Source organism: Rhinopithecus roxellana, chromosome 3 (genome assembly GCF_007565055.1).
Source record: "Rhinopithecus roxellana isolate Shanxi Qingling chromosome 3, ASM756505v1, whole genome shotgun sequence".
NCBI classification, from domain to species: domain Eukaryota; kingdom Metazoa; phylum Chordata; class Mammalia; order Primates; family Cercopithecidae; genus Rhinopithecus; species Rhinopithecus roxellana.
Genome location: NC_044551.1, coordinates 152,446,039 through 152,466,170, shown reverse-complemented (window position 1 = coordinate 152,466,170; position 20,132 = coordinate 152,446,039). Strand labels below are relative to the sequence as shown.

Genomic DNA, 20,132 nt, shown 5'->3' with positions numbered 1-20,132 from the left:
AACCAAGTAAATTGAAAAACCTTTTGGAAAAAATTCACCATTCTAGATGCTCTTAAGAGCATTTGGGGTTCATGGGAGGAGGTCAAGATAGCAATGTTAACAGGAGTTTGGAAGAAGTTGACCCCAACCCTTACAGATAATTTTGAGAGCTTCAAGGCTTCCATGGAGGAAGGAACTGCAGATGTGGTGGAAAAAGCAAGAGAACTAGAATGAGAAGTAGAGGCTGAAGATGGGGCTGAATGGTGCAATCTCATGATAGTATTTAACAGTTGAAGAGTTACTTCTTATGGATGAGAAAGAAAGTTTTTCTTGAGATGAAGTCTACTAGTGGTGAAGATTCTGTGAATGTGAATGTTGTTGAAATGACAACAAAGGATTTAGAATATTCCATAAACTTAGCTGATAAAGCAGCGGCAGGGTTTGAGAGGATTGACTCCAATTTTGAAAGAAGTTCTACTGTGGGTAAAATGTCATCAAACAGCATCTCATGCTATAGATGAAACTTTTGTGAAAGGAAGTCAATGGATGTGGCAAACTTCATTGTTGTCTTATTTTAAGAAATTGCCACAGCCCACCTCAACCTTCAGCAACAACAACCCTGGTCAGTCAGCAGCCATCAACTTCGAGGCAAGACCCTCCACCGACAGAAAGATTACAACTCACTGAAGACTCAGATAATTGTCAATAATTTTTAGTACTAAAGTATTTTTAAATTAAAGTGTATATATATATATATATATTTAAAACATAATGCCATTGCACACTTAGACTACAGTAAAGTTATGTACATCCCTACTTCATCTCACACCACACCTCAGATATTACATGTTACATGAAGTACACTGTAACACGTAATATGTAGTCTAACATGTAAACTGTAGTCTAAACATAACTTTAAATGAACTGGGAAATCAAAAAGTTCATGTGACTTTTACTGTGATACTTGTTTTACTGCAGTGGTCTGGAACCGAACCCATGTCTCTGAGGTATGCCTGTAATTACGGACGACCAGGTGACAAGGTAAATGCCTTGCTCAATAAAAGAATTTTAACAACCACGTCCCAGATCCCACAAACCAAGAAAGGGCCACAGGTCCCAGACACCAGCCTGTGCTCCCCTGGCCTCTTACCGTCCCGAAACGGTTGTGTCTGCATCTGCAACCGGATCTTGATGAGGTCCACGGGCCCTCCCAGCCCGACAGAGACCACACCGGCCACGATGCTGGCCAGGAGCAGGTCCGAGAGCGTGCGTGGAGGACTGGCCTCGGGCTCCCCGCAGCGATGCTGGCTGAGGAACCGCTGCGTGTTACTGAAGACCCCAAACACCATGGAGTTGTAGACGGCAATGCTGGCAAGGGGGAAGGACATGCCCTTGAAGAAGCCAAACACCTGCAGTGAAACCCAGAAGGAAGAGGCGTGAGGACCCGGGGCTGCCGTCGCAGGGCCTCCAGGATGGCAGGGAACACCACCGGACACATCTGCCCAAGTGTCAATGAAGAGAGGGGAAGAGGGTGCTGATGCGACAGGAGGCAGAGGGTCAGGGGCGGCTCAGGGGCAGGCGTCCTTGCTCTGAGGACAGTCCAGCTTCTGCAAGCCGCTTTGTTTCCTACGGGTGGTGTCCTGGCCTGGAACCCACATGTGCCGGGAGGGGCAGTGATCTTGGGCTGGAAAAAAGTCAGGCTGTGGCCACGGGGAAACCTGAGGAGACCTTAGGAGCAGTGGGCTGGCCAAGCATCACACACCCCCACCTCATACACCACAACAAAAACATTATCCAGGCACTGGCCAGGGGCCAGGCCCTGGGGAGCAACCATAACAAAGAAACGGCCTCTGCCCTCACTGAGCTCATAGTCTGGGGAAAGTGAGGTGCGGAACAAATTGACAGGCAGTTACAACATAGGCAGCCTGCTAAGCCTGTGATGTAAGACAGGGGTTCCCCAGATCCCCGAGGGGTGCCTGGGCCAGCCTGTAGATGAGTGGCCACGAGCATGGGTGTCTCCTGACAGAAGTGGCTGAAGGGGTTACACAAGGATACAGGATGCGCACACACGGGCTGCAGGAGGCTGAGGAGGGGGTGCTGCAGGCTGGGGTTCGGTCCCTTCCACACGGCATTCTTGATGAATACCACAGATGTGCTGAGGAAAACCGGAAAATTCCACAGGCCCTTGGAGGAGTCAGGGTAGCACATGCATGCCAAATCAAATGTGAGAAAGTACTGGGAAGCTATTGTGCAGACTCCAGGCTGTGCACAAACCCACTAGTCCTTGCTGCACACACTGTACCCTGGCTGCCAGAGGCAGGGTGCCTCACACACACCAGCACATGCACACACATGTGCATATATACACACATGTATGCACACACACACGTGAACACACCCTGCTTCATACTGTTCTTCTATCACAAGACCATTCAGATAACTTGGATGTGGCTTAGCCATGAGCTGCTATGCCTCAGAGAAACCGCCTGCAGTCCCCACCAAAACCCCGGAGCTGGTTCGCAGGCTGGCAGACACTGTCAGGAATGTGTGCCAAAAGGAGAATCAACAGCCACTTTCAGGGGACTGTGGACTCCCACCACATCACCCAGGAACACCAAGTGCTAGGCTTGCAGTGCTCGCCCCAATTGTAAAGCAGCCGATCAAGGGAGTTACAACAACACCCTGATGCAAGACACACTTCATCCGTGGGAAAACTCTAGGTGCTTGCAGGAGGCTTCCGAGCCCCAGGGCACTTGTTAGGATGGAGTCCGGTGGAGACAGTGGCTACAATGGGGCCACGTTTCCAGTGACTCAGAGAAAAGTCAGAGGGCTGCGACAGGGTTCCACCTGATGGTTTCTTTAAATCAGGTCATTTCATTCAAAATTTTAAAGTTGATTCTAAATTCCAGAAAGAGGGGCCTCAGAAAGTCTTCCTGGAGCACATGCCAATTTTCAAGAAGGGAGTCTGATGCATCTTCTACAAAGTATGGTTCAGTTTTCCCTTTGGAAAAGGAACACCTCAGGTCACACGGTCTCAAGCAACCTGGGCACAGGTAAACTCTGGTGTCTAGGCTCAGACGTGCCTGACTGCCGCCAGACCAGAGAAAGGGAAGTCTATCAGCACACGGTTTGCCAGTCACTCATTCCTTTGTGAAAAACTGAGTGATCGCCTTGTTTTTGCAGGAATTTTCCACACTGCGGCTCCAGATTCTTCAGGATTTCTCCATAGTGGTTACACAAAACTGGAGTTTTTCTTCAGTTATGCTGTGGTAGATGGCAGGGGTGAGTTTAGGTAACACGTAATATTTGAGGTATGGTGTGAGATGAAGCAGGGAAAATCGAGCTGAGTGTGAAGAGCAGAATGAGAGGTCCCCACCTGTAAGCTGGTGTGGGGCTGTGGCCCTGGTTCTTAGCCTGTGGGGTACCAGGCAGGCATCACTCCACCCACCCAAGGGGAACTTACGCTCTCCCTCCTGTACACCATGCGAATGCAGCTGAGGGTGTTTCCGTAGCCGACCCCGGCCTGCAGGCGAGTCTGTGGAGAGAGGCAAGGGCATGGATCGGCTCAGAGATCACTCACAGCCCACTACTCCAAAGATGCCCGGAGGGAAAGGCCCTGCTCATAGTGACCCCCGCCAGCAAAGGATCTGGGTTTCAGTCCAGGCCAGGCTGGTGCTCTGTTTCTGGCTTGCACTGCCTCCCTTCAATGTCCCATTCAGACTCACTCATTGCAAAGAAGCCTGCTTTGCTGAAAGAATGGCAAAGGCCAGCTAGTTGTGCTGAATGATTGTATGATCCCCGCCTCTTGAGTATAAAAACTAAACTGGGACTCTACCCTATCTGCTGTCTGTCGCTGCCCCCTCCAAAATATCCTTGAGGGAGACCTGCTCTTCTTGTCCCTAGAACCACCACCCTAGGCCTCACCCCTCATCCTCACCAGAAACATGGCCTGAAGCCCTCCCTGGTCTCCTGCTTCTCCCTCACTTCCTCCATTTCTCTTTATACAACAGGCAGACTGATCATTTTCAAAGGTCAATGAAGCCTCCAGTGGCCTCCCATCAAATGTAGGATAAATTCCACACTCTCCCTGAGACTGGGAGGCACCTGTCTCTCACCCCATGTGCCATCTCCTCTCCCCGGGCCCTGCATGAGCTGCATGTTCCCAGACCCTGCAGCAGCAATTCTTTCCTGCCTCCATCCAGCTGCCCCTACTGTTCCCCACTTCTGGAAGGCTCTTCCTCCAGCTCCTCCTCATCTTTCAGGTCTGAGTCGAAATGTCAAGTGGCCCTATGTGTCTGATTACATAGGGTTTATGTTGGGTCACCCAACTAGGGTAGGACCACCTGTGTTACTTTCCTTTCATCTCCAGAGCTGGACATAGCCCTGGCACAGCAGTCCTTTTGCACTGACTGAACAAGGACTATATGGCTAAGGTGTGGTGGCCTCTAATGGAGGCTGGCTTTGGTGACCAGGGGCAGCAGCTGACAGGCCCAGAGGGTCTGAGTAAGTCCACTCAAGAGTACCCCTGCCCTAGCCTTAGAGGGCTGCACTTATTTTAAGATGTGCTGCCCATAATTCTCCATCAAAACACTTTGTCAGCATGCACAGCATGTCATGCCTGTGCATGAAGGTGCCATGAGACCACCAAAGAGGAGATTCTATGCAGCCCAGTTTGCAGTGAGAGGCTGAGACTCAGAAAAGCAGGCTAGCTTTTCACACAAACCACCTGAGCTCAGCTCTGTAGACAAGTGGAGGAGGCCCTGGAAGGGTACATGTAGTTAAAACGGTGATCTCAGAGTTGAAGATCACAGGCGATGTTTTCCTGCATGGGACTTTTCTGCATTTTCCAACTTTCCTACAATCAGCAGATGTTACTTTCATTATTTTTAGTTTATGTGGTTTAAAACTAATGTAAAGTATACAACTCACATGGAAATAAATTTTCTCAAAAACAACAACAACAACAAATTAAGGTCACATGTAAGACTAAAGCTTCACTGGACCCACCTTTGCTCTCACCCTGCTCCTCCCCTGAGTTTATGACCATGGCTAATAACATGGCCAAGAGTTTGAGAAGCACCCCTTTAAATAGTTTTACAAACATATGTAGCCATAGGAAAATATAGGAAATAGGACACACCCTGTTCATAAGTGTTACTTTCATAATCAGAGAAGTGTGTTTACTGACTCACTCAACCAATATTTGTTCGGGGCCTATTCTATTGGAGGCACTATTCCAATCTCAGGGAATTCAGCAGTAAAGAAACCAGAGTCTGCCCTCATGGAATTTACAATCTGGTGGAGTCAGAAAAGATGGTCAATAAAAAGTAATTCCCAAGTAAATATATATTTTAGATGAAGACAAGTACTATAGAGGAAAATAAACCAAGGATAAGAAGAGCTGGGTGATAAGAAGGAAAAGGTAATTTTAAATTGGGTGGGGGAGACTCCCTGGAAGATGCAGCAAGATGAGAACTGGGCCTTCAAGGTCTTCTTGTTGAGCAGAACCACAGAGGCCTATCTCGGAGTGGGATGTCCACAACCAGGACAATGACTTGGGCCAGGTGGTAACTTAGGAGGTGTTGGAGGGGTGCAGATCTCTCTCTGTGCCCCATGTAAGGCTGTCATGAGGTCCAACACTCTCCCAGGGCTGTCCCTGGAAAGTGAATCCACAGAATGTTTGACTACCACCCACCCGCTGCAACAAGTAATCAAGTTCCTGCTAAGAAAATTGAGAGGTTGAGTCACTCAAGCCAATAATACATGAAGGAACTCAACCTGAGAGCCAAACCTAGACCACGGAATAATTTCAAAGCCATGGAACAAAGGTCTGTCAGGCATGCTGAGCACTCGGGTAGGCTGGCAGTGAGGCCAGCAGCAAAGCCCAAGTCTCTAGGGCCCCCAGTGATAGCAGGAGAGGGCATTTAATTGTACCAACTGCATACTGACCATCATATGAAACTGACCTCATTAAATCCCACAGATGCTCTAAGGCATGGATACTGGTCCCATCTTAGAGATGAACACAACTGAATATAAAACTGACCTCATTAAATCCCACAGATGCTCTAAGGCACTGATACTGGCCCCATCTTACAGATGAACACAATTGACTCCTTACATTAGTTTCCTGTTGCTGCTGTAACAAATTACCCCAAACTTCATGGCTTAAAACAGCATGAATGCATTCTATTACAGTTCTAAGACCAGAAATCTGAAATGGGTCTCAGTGGGCTAAGATCAGGGTGCTGGCAGGGCAGCACTCCCTCGAGAGGCTCTTGAGGAGAATCTGTTTTCTTGTCTCCCCCAGCTTTTGGGGTTCACCCCCTTTCCCAGAGCCCCAGCATCATGGCTCCTCTTCTCACCCTGCTTCTGTTATCACATTGCTTTCTTCCTCTTCTGTAGGAAGAAATCTAAATCTCCCTCCACCTCCCTCTTATAAGGACACTTGTAATTACATTTAAAAACCTCCCCGATAATCCAGGATCATCCTCCCATCTCAAGATCCTTAACATAATCATACCTGCAAAGTTTTCTTTTGCCATGTAAGATGGCATTCACAGGTTCCACGGATGAGGACACAGGCATGTCTGGGGACCATCATTAAGTCAACCACACTGACTCACATGGTTTCCCCAGGAACCTGGCCCCCTCGTTTGGTTCATCCCCAAGGCCTTTCACTCCACAGGACCCCAGAGGCTGCTATTTCCACCAACCTGTAGCCTACTGAGACCAAAACAGGTCCAGTCCAAGCTCTTAACCAGGTGTGACTGCCCTGAGGGTTGGGTTCTCTGACCTATACATAGTGTTAGGTATCTAATACGTACTCAATGAACACCTATGAAAGACAAGAGAGAAGAGAGTTTGGTTCCCTAGCCCAGCTTCAGTGCTTTTAGTTATTAGGGAAAATATCTCCAAATCTGAGGTGTCCAGAGCCCTCATTTTGGGCCTACAGAATGGATGGTCTCGCCATTATCTGTCTCATCTCTCCTGGTTATGCAGAATCAATGTTAAGACTTGCTTAGATTTGGACTCTTCCACTTTGGCAAACCTGCTCCTATTGTATCAAGTAAGATAAAATTAAGTATAATTGTATATATTTAATGTACATCCCATATTAATATCATCCACATAGACCTCTAAGAAAGCTGAGTTGCATTTGACTATTTAACATGAGGTTATATTTTGTAAATATTTAGTGCAGCATTAATTTTTATTGTGTACTTTTCTTCTTATATACTGTTTTCTCAGGTCTCTGACGCTTTCCTTGGTCCTTATAGAGAATGGGGGCCCTGGATTCTGTGAATGCAGTGGATACATCTTGAAGATCATGGCCCTTCATGCAATATTTAGCTGAAAACTATGAGCTTCATGTCAGGGGTGCTATGAATCTCATGCTACTCCAGTTCATGGTGTCCCTCCCATTGGAAGCTCTCAACACCCCACAGCTGAAAACCGAAGGAGAAGAGGATGAGTGCTCAGTGTCAGGAGGTGAGGTGGCTGGAGCCTCAGTGCTTAGAGTTGAGTCACTGCCTGGCCTGCCCCTGATCTGGCAGAACAGGCCATGCCCTGACTGTCCTGGGCCAACATGCATGCCCCAGACTGGACTGGGTAGTGAGGGGGCAGCCTGGAATGGTGCAGAGCATGCTGAAGCAAAACAAGAACCCCAGTGGGATGTTCATGAGAAGGAGGCAGATACCCCCCACCCCAAAGCCTGTCCATTGCAGTCCAGTCCCAGTGGTCTACAGGAGTGGTCCCCAACCTTTTTGGCACCAGGGACCAGTTTTGTGGAAGACAATTTTTCCACAGACCAGGGTGGGGTGATGGTTTTGAGGTGAAATCATCAGATCATCAGGCATTAGATTCTCATAAAGAGCAGGCAACCTAGATCCCTCACATGCGCAGTTCATAATAGGGTTTGTGCTCCTCTGAGAATCTAACGCCGCCACTGATCTGACAGGAGGCAGAGCTCAGGCAGTAATGCTCCCTTGCCTACTGCTCACCTCCTGCTGTGTGGCCCAGTTCCTAACAGGCCACAGACTGGTACTGGTATGGCATGGGAGTTGGGGACTCCTGGTCTAGAGGCAGCCAAGCCCTGACTAGAAAACCTAGCTCTGGGATCCAGGGCCTGGGTGTGCAGGGCTGGCAGGAGGCAGGCAGCAAGGCCCCTAGCACACTCTGCAATCCCATTCTCCCTGGGCCTCTCCCAGCACCTGCACCACACCACTTGCTCAGCTCACTATGTGCACCATACACACATTGGCCTTCTTTATTTTCCTGGAGAATGTACATCGCAGCCTGTTCCCACCCTTGGGCCTTTGCACTAGCTTGTCCCTCTGTGAATAGCACTCTGACCCCAGTTCTGCATGTCTGGCTCTTTGTAACATTTGAGTCTCATCTTAGCTGCCTCCCTGGCAGAGAGGCCATCCCTGACTCTTCAAAATAGAGAAGGCTCTTGTCACTGTCTTTGCCATCACCTTGTGTGTCCCCCTAGCACCTACCACTGTCCATAAATGCTTTGTGCATCTGTTGTGTTCCCTAATTATTGTCCATCAGTGTCCTAAAAATATCTGTCTCCTTACCTGCCTCCCTCACTCCTAAGTCCTCAAAGCCTAGGTCAGCCTGGAAGTAAAGTTTACTTTGGAGCTTTGAATCCAGCACTACAATGCCCTGCTCTGAGATCTGGGGCAGGATCCGGAACTCTGCACTTTACTCTCCTCCTGTATAAAATGGGAAGATTATACTATTCCAGGAGTGTCGACTAAGACTGCTTCACTCACCACTTTGTGTGCCCATCTCCCAGCACTGGGTCCTGCCTGCCATCCCCCTGCATTGGGACATCCCCTGGGGAGCCTACACGCCCCCTTTTACTACTTACTTAAAGTGTTTCTTCAAATATTTAAAATAGGTAGACTGATCTTCCCATCAAGAAGAGGGTGAACATGGACCCTGACCTAGGAGAGGGTCCATTTTTCATACAGGGAGCAAGATGGGGAGAAAGGACATTGCAGCAGCCATTTGAAAAGGGCCTGTGAGGCTCCTCTCTGTGCACAATCCAGGCAGAGCTTTAGAAACGGATCTGGAAGCCAGTCAGCAGTGAGGAGGCACAATTATGGCTCCATTCCCAGAGCATAGGTCTAAGTTCTGCTTACCACTGGGGACTGGTGCAGGGGTGGGGATGGGGTGAAAGATTGCTCCTTTGCAGCATCTCACACCTCAGTTTTTAACTTGTTGTATGATCTGAGATGAGCCCCTTCCCCTTTCTAGGGAACATCCCAGAACAAGGGGCTTGGATAATCCCAATGCTAGGAAGGCCCCACCAGCTCCAGAATCCTCACACCTATGTGCTTCATCAGGTAATGATGGGTTCCCATCTCCAATCTAGTTCTCAAGTTCTACCTGGACCTCTGAGTGTTTCGAGTCTAAACCAGATCTCCTGGCACCCCACTCCCCCTGGGCTGGCAACAGAGTGTCTCTCCTGGGCAGAAGATTCTCTGGGAGATCAGAAACAGCAGGCATAGTCCCATAGGCAGGTCAGCTCCATGCCTCTTTTTAAGAGGTAATGGGAAACATGGCTACTGTACCTTGACCGTGTCCAGAGGGTGGCCGATGATGACACTGGCTGCACCTGTGGATCAAAAAAGAATGCCTGGTAACTCAGGCCTTGGACTCCTGGCTTGCACCAGTCAGCTCTTGGGACAAAACAGGCACTCAGTTAGTCAATGGTCAGTTGCTGGGGTAGGGGGAGTGGGTGGGTTCCAATGTTTTAGGCACTGGCCCATGCACCAAGGAAGGCAGAGAAAATAGAGTAAAACAAGTAATCACTCCATAAAAGGGAGGCAAAGGGACTGGAGCAAGTAGATATTCACAGGCAAAAGAGTGAAAGAGTGGAGATAGACACCCTGCCTCATACCATACACAAAATTAACTCAAAATAGATCAAAGATCTAAATGGGAGAGCAAAGCTATAAGATTCTTAAACTAAAACACAGAAAAAAATCTTGACCTGTGATTTGCAATGGACTCTTAGATATGATAGCAAGTGTACGACCAACCGAAGGAGTGAAGGACATGCCACACCACAATATAGCAGATGGGTACATTGATTATTTCAAGTTGAAAACATTGAGAAGTCATAATTTCTGAAAGAGTGAACTGACCTGCCTCTTCCTGCATGCAGCAAGCAATAAAGATTCCTCTGGGAGGGGTACCCTCCCCATACCAGGGTAAGAAAATAGCTCTTATTAGCCGGGATTCGGAATTGAAGGCTGCAGTGGCCCTGAATTCATACTTAATGAAGCAATCCTTATATTCCACCTGTTTTGTAGCCCCCCACCCATACTTCTAGTGACTCCTCTAGCAAAATTCCACCACCCTAGCCAGATTTTCTTTGTCCTGTCATTTCTTCTCACATTGATCACTCTTTGTTTAAAAAGTATGAAAAGATCTTGTGTTGGCCACTTCTCCCGACTTCACTCTCTTGGGAAGATCCCTATGTCGTGAAAAACTAATAAAATCTGTATTATTTTTCTCTTGTTAACCAGCCTGGTGTCAATTTTGTTTTTATATTCAGGTAAAGAGACCAGTAGGAGCTAAACAGGGGGTCAGAGGTTATCTCTAACTCCCCTACACAACACAAGAAATAATAACATTCATAAAAATTGAAAACTTGGCCGGGCGCGGTGGCTCAAGCCTGTAATCCCAGCACTTTGGGAGGCTGAGACGGGCGGATCACGAGGTCAGGAGATCGAGACCATCCTGGCTAACACAGTGAAACCCCGTCTCTACTAAAAAATACAAAAAACTAGCCGGGCGAGGTGGCGGGCGCCTGTAGTCCCAGCTACTCGGGAGGCTGAGGCAGGAGAATGGCGTAAAACCCGGGAGGCGGACCTTGCAGTGAGCCAAGATCTGGCCACTGCACTCCAGCCTGGGCGATAGAGCGAGACTTCACCTCAAAAAAAAAAAAAAAAAAAAAAAAAAAATTGAAAACTTTTGCACACAAAAGTGAAGACATCCTACAGAATGGGAGAAAATGTGTGGAAATCACATATTTGATAAGAATTTAGTGTCCATATATAGAAATAACTCTTACAACTGAATAATTTTCATGGGCAAAGGACTTGCACACACATTTCTCCAAAGATGATACACAGATGACCAACAGACACATGAACAGAGGCTCAACATCTGTAGTCATTTGGGAAATGCAAATTAAAACCAAAATGAGAGTCCTCTTCACACACACTAGGATAGCTATAATTGAAAAAAAAGTGGAAAAGAACTGTTGGCAAGGATATAGAGAAACTGGAACTCTTGTACATCGCTTGTAGAGATGCAAAATGGTGCAGCCATGGTGGAAACAGTTTGGTAATTCCTCAAAAAAGCTAAACATAGAGCTACAACCTAACCCAACAATTCAATTCCTACATATATACCCAATAACAGAAAACAGATACTCAGACAAGTACAAGTACACACACATCATGGCAACATTGTTCACAATAGCCAAAAGGTGGAAATAATCCAATTGCCCATCAACTGGTGTATGAATAAAGAAAATGTGGGATATTTATACAGAGGAATACTGTTTGGCAATAAAAAAGAAACAAACTACTGATGCATGCTACGGCATAGATGCACCTCCAAAACATTATGCTAAATGTAAAAGGCCAGACATAAAAGGCAAGGTATTGTATGACTCTACCTATATGAATTATCCAGAATAGGTAAATCCATAAAGACAGAAAGTAAATTAGTGGTTGCCAGGACTGGGAAGAGGTGGAAATGGGAGTGATTCTTGAAGGGTACAGCATCTTCTTTGGTCAAGAGAAAAATGTTTTAGAACCAGATAGAAGTGATGGCTGCACAGTGTTGTGAATGTAATAAATGCCACTGAATTATACACTTTCAAATGGTTAATTTTCTGTTATATGAATTTCACCTCAAAAAGTGGGGCAGGATATGTGTAAAGAAAAGACCTGAAAACTTTCAGTTACCTGCGGGTTACTTAACTTCTCTATGTCTCACTTTTAGCATGCATAGAGTGGGAATAATAACAGTACCTATCTCCTGCTTCCATGGTAAGAATGAAATTCAGCAATGCATATAAAATACCTAGCAGAGAGCCTGACACCTACAGGATGCTCAAATGTGAGTAATGTCACCATAGAATTTTTTAAAAAGAAGACCCATTTGGAAAAGTGATGATACACTGTATCTTTTCACAGAAAAAATACCTACACACACACACACTCACAAGACTTGTACAATTTGAAGAGAACCAAGGCTGCCCCAAGGCCACTTAGATTAAGAAGCCCTTTGTATTAGTTTGTTCTCATGCTGCTATCAAAGACATACACAAGCCTGGGTAATTTATAAAGGAAAGAGGTTTAATCAACTTACAGCTCCACATGGCTGGGGAGGCCACACAATCATGGTGGAAGGTGAAGGAGGAGCAGGTCATGTCTTACATGGCAACAGGCAAAAAGAGAGCTTGGGGAACACCCCTTTATAAAGCCATCAGGTCTCATGAGACTCATTCTCTACCCTAAGAACAGCAAAGGAAAACTCGTCCCCATGATTCAATTACCTCCCACTGGGTCTTTCCCATGACACATGGGTCTCTTCCATGACACATTATGGGAGCTACAATTCAAGATGAGATTTGGGTGAGGACACAGCCAAACTACATTATTCCACTCCTGGCCCCTCCCAAATCTCATGTCCTCACATTTCAAAACCAATCATGCTTTCTTAATGGCCCCCCAAAGTCTTAACTCATTTCAGCATTAACTCAAAAGTCTACAGTCCAAAGCCTGTAAAATCAAAAGCAAGTTAGTTACTTCCTAGAAACAATGGCAGTACAGGCATTGGGTAAATACACCTGTTTCAAATGGGAAAAATTGGCCAAAACAAAGGGGCTACAGGCTCCATGCAAGTCCAGAATCCACTGGGGCACCCAAATCTTAAAGCTCTGAAATGATCTCCTTTGTCTCCATGTTTCATATCCAGGTCATGCTAATGCAAGAGGTGAGTTCCCATGGTCTTGGGCAGCTCCATCCTGTGGTTTTGCAGGGTACAGCCTTCCTCCTAGCTGCTGGCATGAGTGTCACCCATGAGTTAGCAAACGCTATCAACATAGCTGATCTGCACGCCCTGCTGCAGAAGAAAGTGCTCCAAGAGGTACCACCGGGGAAGGAACTGAGGGAGAAAGGAAATGGGGTTTCTTTTTTAAAAAATAATTTTATAAAAATTATAATGCCCATGAGGCTGGCAATGAGTGTCTGTGGCTTTTCCAGGTGCATGGTGCAAGCTGTCAGTGGATCTACCATTCTGGGGTCTGGAGGATTGTGGCTGTCTTCTCACAGCTCTACTAGGCATTGCCCGAGTGGGGACTCTGTGTGGGGCTCCCACCCCACATTTCCCATACACACTGCTCTAGCAGAGGTTCTCCATAAGGGCCCCACCCCTGCAGCAAACTGCAGCAAACTTCTGCCTAGACATCAAGGCATTTTCACACATCCTCTGAAATCTAGATGGAGGTTCCAAAAGCTCAATTCTTGACTTCTATCCACATGCAGGTTCAACACCATGTGTAAGCTGCCAAGGCTTGGGGCTTGCATCCTCTAAAGCCACAGCCCAAGCTGTACCTTGGCCCCTTTTAGCCATGGCTGGAGTGGCTGGGACACAGAGCACCAAGTCCCTAGGTTGCACAGAGCAGGGGGGCCCTGGGCCCAGCCCAGGAAACAATTTTTCCCTCCTAGGCCTCTGGGTCTGTGATGGGAGGGCCTGTCGCCAAGGTCTCTGACATGCCCTGGAGATATTCACCCCACTGTCTTGGTGATTAACATTTATTTCCTTGTTATTTATGCAAATTTCTGCAGCAGGCTTGAATTTCTCCCCAGAAAATAGGTTCTTATTTTCTATTGCATAATTAGGCTACAAATTTTCCAAGCTTTTATGATCTGCTTCCCTTTTAAACATAAGTTCCAATTCCAAACCATATCTTTGTGAATACATAAAATTGAATGCTTTTAGAAATCACCTCTTGAATGCTTTGCTGCTTAGTAATTTCTTCCACCAGATACCCTAAATCATCTCTCTCAAGTTCAAAGTTCCACAGATCTCTAAGGCAGGGGCAAAATGCCACCAGTCTCTTTGCAAAAACATAGCAAGAGTCACCTTTATTCTAGTTCCCAACAAGTTCCTCATCTCCATCTGAGACCATCTCAACTAGGACTTCATTGTCCATATCACTATCAGCATTTTGGTCAAAACCATTCAACAAGTCTCTAGGAAGTTCCAAACTTTTCCACATTTTTCTGTCTTCTTCTGAGCCCTTCAAACTGTTCCAACATCTGCCTGTTACCCAGTTCCAAAGTTGCATGAGACTTGTCCACTACCATGAGAACAGCATGGGAAAGCCTGTACCAATGATTCAATTACCTCCCACAGGGGTCCCTCCCGTGACACATGAAATTATGGGAGCTACAATTCAAGATGAGATTTGGGTGGGGAAACAGCCAAACCATATCAGCCTTGTTGTAGCAGTTGGTGACTGAAATTGAAAGGGAAACTGTTCTTCAAAGACAAATTCCCAAGCACACTGATGAAGAAGGAAATATCTGCATTAGTAGAGGTGATTTAACCAGGTAAGGTAGCTAAGGGCTCCGGGACTATTAGATATTTTTAGGGACAAAGAAACCAGCTAATCCCAGAACAATGAATCCCTGGGTCCAAAACCACCTGTCCCCTCTTAGCCTACCTACTAAACTGGGCAGAGGCAGAGAGGTGACAGCAGTAATTGACCCTTCCCAGTAGTGGGGGGAGGAGCGCTGGTCCTCAGGCTCCATGGCTTCCTCCATGATGAGTGCACACATGCTTCAGCTCAGAGCAGGCTTAGATCCAGCCTTGAGTCAACATCTCCCTGCCACCCATTTGAAAGCAGGGGATTTGAGATTTAAAAATTGGGATTATGAGGTCAGTGGTTTCCAGACCTTGGCACCTCACAAACCAGTAAAATCTCAAACAAAATGTGTATGTGTGTGGGGGTAATATCAAAAAAAGGGCAACATTTTGTTATGTAAGTTTGTTTGGAAAGAGTTAAGATGAAATTAAGATGGCAGATTCTGGTGCCAGGCAGCCTGGGTTGGAATCTTAGTGCCAATGCTAGATGCATGGTCTTAGGTAAGTCAGCGAATTTCTCTGTATCTCAATTTCCTCATCTGTAAAATAAGGATGCAACGGTACCTGCCTCTTTGAGGTTGTTATAATAATTAAAGAATTATACATAAACTGACACAAGAGATCACATATTGCAAGATTCAATTGACATAACATATCCAGGAAAGGCAAATTTATAGCAAGGAGATTAAGGAGAAGGAACAGCATTCAATTTCAAATGAGGGATCTTACTGGGGGATGAAAATGTTCTAAAACAAATTTATGGTGATGGTTGCACCACTGTAAAATTACTAAAAGGCATTGAAATGTATATTTGAAATGGGTGAATTTTATAATATGTACAATAAACCTTGATAAAATTGTTTTAAAAGAAAACATATAGCACTTAAACAATACCTGGCACCTAGCTAGTAAGTATTCAAGTATAGTAAACACTTATCATCATTTTATGGAAGCCTTAAAAAAGGCATGTTATTAGTTTGGTGCAAAAGTAATTGCGATTTTTGCCATTACTTTCAATAACATCCCCAAAGTAAGGACAATACCAGAATAAAGCACAAAAATCCCCTGTGAGTTGAGGAGGGTTCGCGTGTTATCACGTTTGGGGGTGGGAAGGGGTATCAGAGTCTTGGAACTACTCTGACTCAGCCCTACCTTCCAGGGCATTTCTCAAACCAAGCCATTTGCATCCCTACTGAAGGTGGTCTGCTTATTTAAGGGGCAGCCCACAGAAGTGTCTCCTTTCTCTGCCTGCCCCGCTGAATGGTGGAATAATGTCCAGTCAAAAAGGGCCTGGATATGCCCAGGGGACCGCAGCCCTCTGGCTGGGACAGTTAGGAGAGGCGGGTCTCAGCCCCACCCAAGGACATCTGTGCCAACAGACTTACTCAATGTGAAAGGAGCCACCTCTGCTCCGGAAGGTGTGAAGCAGGGCCCTGCAGCCACCAGTGGGAGTAGGGAGGTGTGGTCTCCTGCTAGGTGGGAGGGGAGGAGTTAGGATCCAATCTGGTTTGTTTTTCTTTTCATCTTATTATCTTTTTTTCCCCCTTTGGTGAGGGGCTACATTTGCCAACATCCCTTTTAGGATAACCCTTTTAGATGGGTCAAAAGAAAGACTTTTTATTTTATTTTATTTTATTTTTTTACAATTAGCAAAGTCCCTCAAACTTCCCCCTTTCCTAATAGCTGAGAAAAGAGGGATAGACCTATTGGAAAGAAAAATGGAGAAGCAAGGAAATGAATGCAACTCTCGCCCAGGCAACCTATCGCAGGCCCAGTAAAAAAGTGGCTCCGGGAGCTGTGGCGAAGGGACCAGCAGACCCAAGAGTGCCCGAAGAAGGTGCCTTGGGGTAGGCGATGGCTGACGGTTGGCGGCGGCTGAAGGCAGTTAAGTGCTCCTTGCAGCCTGACAATGAGCACCTGCAGCCGGCGCTCCGCTCCCTGCTGTGAGAGCTCTGCTCCTTCCAGTCGGGACGTCCTCTAGGGCCCGCCTGATCTCGCAGCCTGGCTCCCCACGACCCTGCGCCCCGCGGTCAGCAGCCAAGCGCCACCCTCATACATAAGTTCCCGCGAGTCACGTCCGGAATTCAGGTGTGCACCAGGTCACTGAAGGGTGTGTGCGCCGCTAGGAACCTCCATTGGCTGTGGGCTTTGACCAGCTGTTTAATCATTACTGCATCAAGTCCCACGGTTCCTAACTTAATGAGCAAAGCAGAAGCTCAGCCCGAATCGCTGTGAAGCTCTCAGAATTTAGCCCTGGCAACTGCAAGACCACCAGGGGGATCTCAGGGCCGGGCACTCCCCAAAGCAGGCTGCGCGCGCAACGGGGAGCGGGATGGGAGCGCACCGAGTCGCAAAGTTTCCTCAGAGCACTGCGGCAAACTCCACCAGGCTCGCTCTCTCTGACTGGGGGTCCGGGTAAGCACACTCACCTCCGATCCAGCCCGCCGCAAAGTCTTCCAGCTGGAGGCTTCCCATGGCCAGTGCTCCGGTCTCGCCCTCCTGGAGCCGGGGCAGTGCTCACTTAGGGTCAGTGGGGCATGGCCCGCGGGCGCTAGCGCGCCGCAAGACAAAAGTCGGAGTCTCCAGCACGCCGCAGGTCCTTCTCCAAACCCAGCCCCCGAGTCACCCGCTGCGCGGGCTGCCTCGCTCACCTCTCCAAGTGCGGGAGGGCGGCTGACATCACGCCCCCAGTGGACCTTAAAGGCACAGCACTCTGGGTGGTTAAGGGTGCGCTCCGCGAGGCTCATCCCAGACCCAAAAAGGCCAGGGTCATCAAGTGAAATTCTTAGTTCTCCCTTCTCCGGGTCCCTTCCTTGCCAACTTAAGAGCCTCGGCGCCTTTGAAGTAAAAGTGCCAGCCGCCCATCCAGAGATGGCATTTGGTGGCGTTGCTCCCTGTGCTGTGCTGACAATGCTGATTCCAATCAGCGGTGGACTCTTTCCCATCCCAACTCTGGGCAGTGATGCCTTTTTGTTCCCCAGACATGTCCCACTCAGTGCCCCGTACCTAGAGCAAGCACCTGGTGGTTCAGGGTCATGTCTAACTTTCAGCTACAACTCTCTAGGGGCCCAGCTCCCTGCCTGGCCCTGGCTCAGCCTACACTGTCCGCCCTGGGCCAACAGAAGGCAGAGAGGTGGTGCTCTCTACCTCAAACTCCCTCTCTGTAGTCAGACCCTACATTCAGCCAGGCCCCAGGCCAGAGGCCCATGCTCACTGGAGAAGTGGCCTGCTGTGTGGAGAGGCTTTTGTTTCAATGAGAGTTTCTTTCCTCCCCTCCTAAGAAGACGCAAAGCCACCCAGCATTCCGCTAGTTTCCAGCAGGGACTCAGCTGTGGGTCTCAGCCAAGACACCCCAACGTTGACAAGAATGGTGGAGGGTATGGTCAGGAGGAAGGGGCCTCTGCTGGGCCTGCTGTTGTCCCCCGGACATATCCATGTCACGTCATCCAGGTTAATATGCAGTGATAGCCAGATCTCCTTCTTCCAAAGCAAGACAGCCTGACCACCAAAGCTTGATCCTACAAAGGCCTGTCCACTGAGAAGTGGGGACTTGGAGGTGAAGGGAGCTTCCTGCAGCATTGCTCCCTCCCCTGCCCCGGCACACAGAGAGTGGACCTGTGTCTGGAGAGGACAGCCCGGGATGGAGTTGCCAGCCTGGCTGGGGAAGTTTTGCAAAGTTCCAGGGAGGAGTGGAACCATCATACCCCATCCCCGCACCTCAGCTTCCTGCTGCACATGGTGACCCACTCAGTCTTCAGGCTTCAGAGTTACCGTCAGCATCAACCCCAAGCTGTGCCCTGCCTTGCCCGGGATATATGCTTAGGGCCATTATGAGAAATGTAGGTTTCTGAAGAGTGGCGCTTTAGTGAGTTCACCATTGGAATGCATCCACAAGTGGAAAGCCTGCCAATTCTCAAAACCTACTCCTTTGGAAGACCACCTAAGGGGTGCCAGGCAGATTGTCATCCCCTCAGTCCTGTGTCAGCACCAATTGAGGAGGTCTTAAGTTGGCAGGCAGTGTCCCTGGCAGCCCCAGGATGGCCTCCCAGGCCCAGAAAGCTGCTGCTTGAACTGCTAATGAGTTGGAGCAGAGCAGAAGGAGTGGGTCACTTTCCAAAATGAATTACTGCACTCCATTCCCAAATACGTGCCACAAACCTGCCCATGGGGCGCATCACCCAGGGAAGTGCAGGAAGGACCCTGGCCTGGAGAATCCCAGACTACAGGGCTATGAGCCTAGGCCGAATGCTGGCTCTGTGGCCGGGATCTAGGCCTTCCCTTCTTCCTGGCCTTTGCACTTCAGAGCACTACTTGCAGTCTGCTGCCATTCACATTTGCATTCTACACTCAGGAGAGGGCAGGGCAGCTACTGGCCATTACACAGAGAAAGAAACTTCACAGAGAAATCCACTCCCTGTGTGACTAGGGCCAGAAAGCAACCCCATTTCCTTTCTCCCTCAGTTCCTTCCCCGATGATGACCTCTCAGAGCACTTTCCTCTGTAGTGGGACATGCAAATGGGCTATGCTGATAGCATTTGTTAACTAGTGGCCCACTCCTCATTTCTTATCGACCCTTTCAGGCCACAGAAATTTCCTGAGCACCAGTCTGTGCTGGTGACTTGCTTTTGGGAAAGTCTCTGTTTGAGAGGAGACAGTCCGTCTGAGATGCTACACAGAGGTGGCTGTAAGAGCACTGGAGAGAGAGTCCATTGTTCTCCAGGAAGCAATCAGGCAAGGCTCTCCAAACCTGGAGTCTCCTGGCTGCACCTTTGGTCTACACAGCTCCACAGCTCCCACCTCCCCAGCCACTCTCTCAGGCAAGCCAACAATCCCCTCCCCATGTCCACCTGCCACACTTGGGCAGCAAAGGCCTGGGCCACTGTGCGTGCCTGACCTGCTGCAGTGAAGGCCCTGCCCATGCCGCCTGCTCCCCTCTGCTTCCGGATTCCTGCCTCACCCAGCTTTCCTCCTGCTTCTCCAGCTGTTCTCATCTTCTTCCCTGCTCCCTTGGCCCCTTCTTATGCTCAGGTGTGGATTCCTCAGGGCCCCATTTGGACCCTCACCCACCCGCACCTCCCATCTCTTAGCGTATAACCCCCGCACCTCGCTTCTGACTCCAGACATCCCTCCACTCAACACCCTCACCTGGGTGGCTCAGATCACCTTAGCACATCCCTCAGTGAACTCACTCTTCCTCCTCCAGTGCCTCTTCAACTTAGAGAAACACACCTCCACCCAGTGACCACCCAAAACAGAACCTTGGATGCCATCCTCCATTCCTCTCTCCCAAGGTCTTATCCCACCAGCCACAAAGTCCTGAGTGTCTATCCCCTCAATGACATCCAGACCTCATTGGTGTCTCTGAATGTGGCTCAGCCCAGGCCTGTGCCACTGCCCTGCCTGGATCACAGTGGACACGGGTTCCTGGGTTCCTCTGCCCCAGTCCTATATCCACCCTCCAGCTGCT

The 20,132-nt window shown here is 48.4% G+C and overlaps 1 protein-coding gene across 4 annotated transcripts in view; it reads right to left on the bottom strand.

Moving 5' to 3' along the window:
• Positions 1-17,325, bottom strand: part of SLC25A48 (solute carrier family 25 member 48) — a 53,473-nt gene extending 36,148 nt beyond the window's left edge. For 2 of the 4 annotated variants that reach the window (XM_030927563.1, XM_010359909.2), the window contains exons 1-4: positions 17,094-17,325; positions 9,564-9,607; positions 3,443-3,514; positions 1,130-1,388 (exon numbers count right to left, since the gene is read on the bottom strand). In XM_030927563.1, coding sequence (XP_030783423.1) covers positions 1,130-1,388; positions 3,443-3,514; positions 9,564-9,607; positions 17,094-17,139 — 421 coding nt within the window. In that variant the 5' untranslated portion in view covers positions 17,140-17,325. The remainder of the gene's footprint in view (positions 1-1,129; positions 1,389-3,442; positions 3,515-9,563; positions 9,608-17,093) is intronic. The other 2 variants (XM_010359908.2, XM_030927564.1) reach the window with 1 other exon arrangement.
• Positions 17,326-20,132: the final 2,807 nt, after the last annotated feature.